This window comes from Triticum dicoccoides, chromosome 7A, assembly GCF_002162155.2.
Source record: "Triticum dicoccoides isolate Atlit2015 ecotype Zavitan chromosome 7A, WEW_v2.0, whole genome shotgun sequence".
NCBI classification, from domain to species: Eukaryota; Viridiplantae; Streptophyta; class Magnoliopsida; order Poales; family Poaceae; genus Triticum; species Triticum dicoccoides.
This window is the reverse complement of record NC_041392.1, coordinates 18,419,188-18,424,725: the sequence shown is the minus strand read 5'-3', so window position 1 is coordinate 18,424,725 and position 5,538 is coordinate 18,419,188. Positions and strand designations below refer to the sequence as shown.

Genomic DNA, 5,538 nt, shown 5'->3' with positions numbered 1-5,538 from the left:
CATTTGTCCAGAAATTCCTATATGGAAAAATTTGATGGATAAACATGGTAGGAAAATGGGGAATGGGCCTTGGGGACGCTCTAACAACTGTACTGTATGCATATAGGGAAATAATGTAAGAAGTAGAAAGATCTATGTGAAATACTGAAGAAAGAGGGACCTTCAGCAAATATCACTCATGCTCTCCCTATATATTCAACAAGGTTATATGGCACTGACCCGTGCATTCTTCAGTTCTCTCGTACACAAAGCAGAAAAATCAACTTGTGCCTCGAGTTCTTACTTCTTACTTTCTTAGTAGCCATGAACATGGAACATGACCTCCATATGACCAAAGGAGAAGAAGAGACCAGCTACTTCAAGAACTCAAGACTTCAGGTTCGATACAATCCTTTTAGCATCCACAATTGGTATTGCCTACAACCTTGACATACCTGCCGTTCTACTCCTAATTCGCTGGGTAGATTCTACATCAGCAGTTTATAAAGATTTCCCTTCCATTCATCTTAGGAAAAAGCTTTGGTTGAGACTAAGCCGGTTCTCCAGAAGATTGTGATGGAAATGTGCGTGGATCTCCTCCATCCAACACTGACAATTGTTGACTTAGGCTGCTCTTCAAGTGACAACACACTCTTCTTTGTCTCCAATGTGATCGAAGCGGTCAGCCACCACCTTGAGAAATTCAGTCGCCATCCCACTGAGCTTCAGTTCTTTCTCAACGATTTACCAGGCAACGACTTCAACCATGTCTTCCAATCACTTCAACGATTCAAGAACTCGATTGATATGGATCACAAGGGAGAGCCAATACCTGCTTTCTACATCGCTGGGTTGCCCAGCTCCTACTATACAAGACTTTTGCCTCGCCGGAGTGTTCATCTCTTTCACTCATCATACTGCCTGCATTGGCGATCTCGGGTACTAGCACCAACAACACACAGCTTACTTGCATAACTTTATTTATATAATCATCCACATCGGTCCATTTAATAGTGAGAATTTGCTGAATTGACGGAGCTAAGTAGACAGCCCAAAATATATCAATGTGTATCAGAATGTCTGAAAAAAGGCTACATGTTATACACAGCTTCCTGATGGATTAGAGGGCAAGAAAAGATCATATCCCAATGAAGGAAACATCGGCATTGGAGCGACTACCCCACCCTGTGTGGTGAAAATGTACAAAGAGCAGTTTCAGAAGGACATGTTGTTGTTCCTCCAGCTGCGCCATGAAGAACTAGTTGCCAATGGACAAATGGTTCTCACATTTCTTGGGAGGAAACACGATGATGTCTACAGCGCAAGTCTCAACCGTTTATATGGGTTACTTTCACAGTCTGTACAATCTCTTGTTGAGGAGGTACGCAAGGATATACCATACTTCTAATAATTATTTGAGGAAACTAAATTTTCATTAATGCATACTAATCACGACAGGGCCTCATGGAGAAAGAAAAGCTGGACTCCTTTAATCTACCTGTGTATGGGCCATCGACGGATGAAGTTAAGGCAGTGGTCGACCAGAGCCAGCAGTTTGAATTGACTAACATCAAACTGTTCGAGACCAATTGGGATCCTTATGATGACTCGGAGGGCAATTATGTACACGACAGTGTCCAGAGTGGGATTAACGTCGCAAACTGCTTGAGAGCAGTGATGGAGCCCCTGTTTACAAGCCATTTTGGAGAATCCGTGCTCGATGAGCTCTTCAAGAAGTTTGCATATAATGTCGCCTTGCATCTTGTCAAGGAGAAGACCAAGTACTCTGTCATTACTCTATCACTGAAAAGACGATGAGGCGTAGACGATCTGTGGTCTTGCAATTTATGTATTTATCAGTCGCCTCCAAAAATATATGCATGAGTCATGGGTTGTGTTATGTTGTTGTTGTATATTAATACTAGGAGAGTTCTTTCCACTACAACTGGGTATAATAATAAGTTCCTCAAATACTAATCTGTATTGCGTTTTAACAGTAATATGTTGATCAAGCCACAAATAAAGGTTATTGACGGCACATACACACTTAAAAAAAACGCTGAGCAAAGGTCGAGCTAAGGCTCTTCCCCTAAGGTTCAAAATTTCAGTGAAACTTCGATGACAACTCTAAAAATTCAAGCTAGATTTAAACTAACACCAAAGAAAATTAAAGCTTAATTGAAGTTAGTTAAATTAAGGGAATTTCAATATATCAAAATCCAAATTAATTTAAAATATTCTCGAAATTTTGCATATTTTTGTGAGGACCAAATGTTCTGTTTGTGAAATTGAAAACATATGTAATGCTACAAGGAGCCATTGTTTACATATTGTGTGCTTGTTATGTGTATGACGTGCCACAAGCATCACCTTGGGTTGCACCTTGCTTGCGTTCAAGGTGTACAGCACGTTGCCTCTGTTCATGCCCATGCGCTAGACCATAATGCATGCAGTATGGAGATGGTGAGCCCACACTCATGGGTGATGCCATTGGAATCGCCGTCCAACGAGGCTATGCCGAGTATAGAGCCCCTTCGCCAGAGATTTATCCATTTTTAATAAATGGTGAATCAAGTGGATATATACAAATACAACAGCTCTGCTATACACATGAAAAAAATCCCCGTTGCGTCCCCCAACTTGTCCCCAATCCTTTGCCTAATCTCGTTTCCAAGGCCAGATCCTTCCTCCCGATGCCAGGGCCAGACGGCGGCGGCCAGCCAACCAACTCCGCAGTTGTCCTCTGCTAAAAAAAAAACTCCATATTTCCTGCCGGACGTCGGATGAGATGAATTTTGTTGAACACATATGTGCATGTATCTGTTAGGATAATCTCCTATCGGCCTCGCCTCTAGTTTCCTTGTATAGATGAGGCTGAGGGCTGTCCTTGTACCTATATATACGTGCACTGTGCACCCAATCGATACATCGAGAGTTGCATTGCCTCTCACATGGTATCAGTTTTTTTTCGATCTAACCCTAGGTTCCGCTCCTAGCCGCCGCCGCCGCAGCCCCTCGCTGCCGCCGCCGCCGCTATCCATCCACGCCGCCGCCACACCTTCTCCCGCCGCCGCGCGCGCCTCCCTCTCTCCCGATCCACCTCCCTTCCTCCCGATCCACCACCCTCCCTCCCGAGCCGCCCCTCTCCCTGCGCCGCCTCCCTCCCGAGCCGCCCCTCTCCCTGCGCTGCCTCCCTCCCGAGCCGCCACACCCGCGCCGCGACCCCCTTCCCTCGGTTTCCGCGCCACCCATGGCCTCTCCCCACTCCGCCGCCTCCCTCCCCTCCAACCCTTTCGAGGGTCTGGCCCCTCTTCCCGTGGAGGTCGTCCGTGATCTGGACATCTTCGCTCGCGTCCCCGTCGTGCTCGACTACGCCACCACCACATATTACGCCTGGAAAACCTACTTCTCCCTCGTCTTCCGCGAGTACCACCTCATCGATCACGTTGATGGCTCCGTTGACTCCGGTCTCATGTACGCGGACGACAACTGGCTGACCATCGATGCTACCATCACTCACTGGCTGTACCAAACCATCTCCAAGGACATCTTCCACACCATTGTTTGCGACACTGACGACGCGCAGATGGTGTGGGCGAAGCTGAACGGGCTCTTCCTCGACAACGCCCTCCAGCGCCACGTCTTTCTTCAGCAGGAATTTTTTGGGTGCCATCAGCTTGACTCATCCATTGACGATTATTGCATGCGTCTCAAGAAACTCGCTGACGAACTCCGCGACCTCGGGGAGCGGGTCTCCGATGACCTCCTTCTCAGCACACTCACCGCCGGCCTGAACGAGGAGTTCGACAACGCAGCCTCCAACCTCACGTTCCTCCCGGACCCGACTTTCCCTCGGGTCGTGGCTTATCTTCGGTTGGAGGAGAGGAGGATGAAGATGGTGAAGTCCCGGGCCACGCACACGGCCCTCGCGGCGGGCACCTCCCGCGCCGCTCCCCCCAAAGCGCAGCAGCCGCCGCAACCTCAGCCGCCGCCACCGGCGTCCTACTTCCAGGCGCCCCCGGCGCCCGTCTACCAGCCGCCACCCACTGCCCCCGATCGTCGCTGTGGGGGGCACCGCGGCAAGAAGCAGCAGCAGCCGCACGACGCGGGGGGCGCCCCGCCAGCCGCAGCAGCAGCAGCTGCCCCCGTCCCCCTAGGCCACCGCGACGAACCCTTGGACGGGGGTGGTCCACGCGTACATGATGCCCGTGCCGCGGGCCCCCGTCCCGGCCGGGATCCTCGGCCCCCACCCCGGTGTGCATCAGGCGCTCCTCGCCGCCCCGAGCGGCTACCCCGTCGCGGCTCCTCCGTACACCGCGCCTGGCGGCTACGCCGCCCCGGGTGGCTACGCTACCCCGGGTGGCTACGCCGCCCCTTCAGCCACGGCCGCCGCACTCCCGCCGGCCCCATGGGACCCGGCCTTCCTTGCAGCGCTCCACTCCGCCCCTACACCCAACACGTACACCGGAGGCGGCGACTGGTATATGGACTCCGGGGCTACCACCCACATGACTTCCAACCCCGGTAACCTCAACTCCGTATCTCCAGTTTCCACCGCATGTCGTATTACTGTTGGGGACGGGTCTTCCCTTCCTATTACTCATGTCGGTCATACCTCTTTTCCGTCTAACTCTACACCTATTCATATGTCTAATGTCTTAGTTTTACCTGAGTTAGTCACTAATCTTTGTTCCGTTCGTTCTCTTACACGTACATGAAAATCCTATAGCTGTTGAGTTTGACGAAGTGGGTTTTTCTGTTAAGGACGCCTGTACCCGGATGGTGCTCCACCGATGTGACAGCCCGGATGGCCTCTACCCGGTGAACTCCACCGCCACTTCCACATCCACTCCGGTCGCTCTCTCCGCCACGGTGGACCTTTGGCATGCTCGGTTGGGACATCCGAACCCAACCACCCTTCGTCATATTCTTAGGACTTTTTCATTCACGTGTAATAAAATCGATGATCATACTTGTCATGCTTGTCGCCTCGGCAAGCACGTTCGTCTTCCGTTTAGCACGTCCTCATCGGTGGCGTCGTATCCATTTGAGTTGATTCATAGTGATTTGTAGACATCTCCTGTTGCCAGTAATACTGGTTTTTATACTATCTTGTTATACTTGATGATTTTTCGCACTATGTGTGGACCTTCCCGTTGCGGAGAAAATCCGATGCACTCTCCGTTCTTACCACCTTTTACTCCTATGTCGCTACGCAGTTTGGGCGTCCCATCCATGCCTTGCAGACTGACAACGGGAAGGAGTTCGACAACGTCGGGGTTCGCACCCTCCTCGCCACACACGACACGATTCTTCGTCTCACTTGCCCGTATACCTCGCAACAAAATGGTCGCGCCGAACGGATCCTTCGCACCCTCAATGATTGTGTGCGTACCCTTCTCTTCCACGCCAATGTCCCGCCCCGGTTTTGGCCGGATGCTCTCTCCACCGCCTCTCTCCTCATAAACGTCCGTCCAACTCGTGCTCGTGGAAACTATGCACCTCATCATCTCCTCTTCGGTAGCCCGCCCTCATATGATGACCTTCATGTTTTTGGGT

The 5,538-nt window shown here is 50.9% G+C and overlaps 1 protein-coding gene across 1 annotated transcript; it reads left to right on the top strand.

The window, feature by feature from the left end:
• Nucleotides 1-246: 246 nt before the first annotated feature.
• LOC119334604 (anthranilate O-methyltransferase 1-like) lies at nucleotides 247-1,865 on the top strand. The gene is made up of 4 exons (XM_037607139.1): nucleotides 247-378; nucleotides 511-918; nucleotides 1,088-1,360; nucleotides 1,438-1,865. Exons 1-4 carry the CDS (start codon nucleotides 304-306, stop codon nucleotides 1,795-1,797), a joined length of 1,116 nt encoding a protein of 371 aa, XP_037463036.1. The 5' UTR covers nucleotides 247-303; the 3' UTR covers nucleotides 1,798-1,865.
• Nucleotides 1,866-5,538: the final 3,673 nt, after the last annotated feature.

What these genes read in the sequence shown, in the direction of transcription:
- LOC119334604 (XM_037607139.1), top strand. Translation starts at nt 304, where the DNA reads ATGAACATGGAACATGACCTCCATATGACCAAAGGAGAAGAAGAGACC. An exon ending in TCAAGAACTCAAGACTTCAG is followed by an intron (nt 379 to 510) that starts GTTCGATACAAT and finishes CATTCATCTTAG; the next exon opens with GAAAAAGCTTTGGTTGAGAC. An exon ending in GCCTGCATTGGCGATCTCGG is followed by an intron (nt 919 to 1,087) that starts GTACTAGCACCA and finishes TGTTATACACAG; the next exon opens with CTTCCTGATGGATTAGAGGG.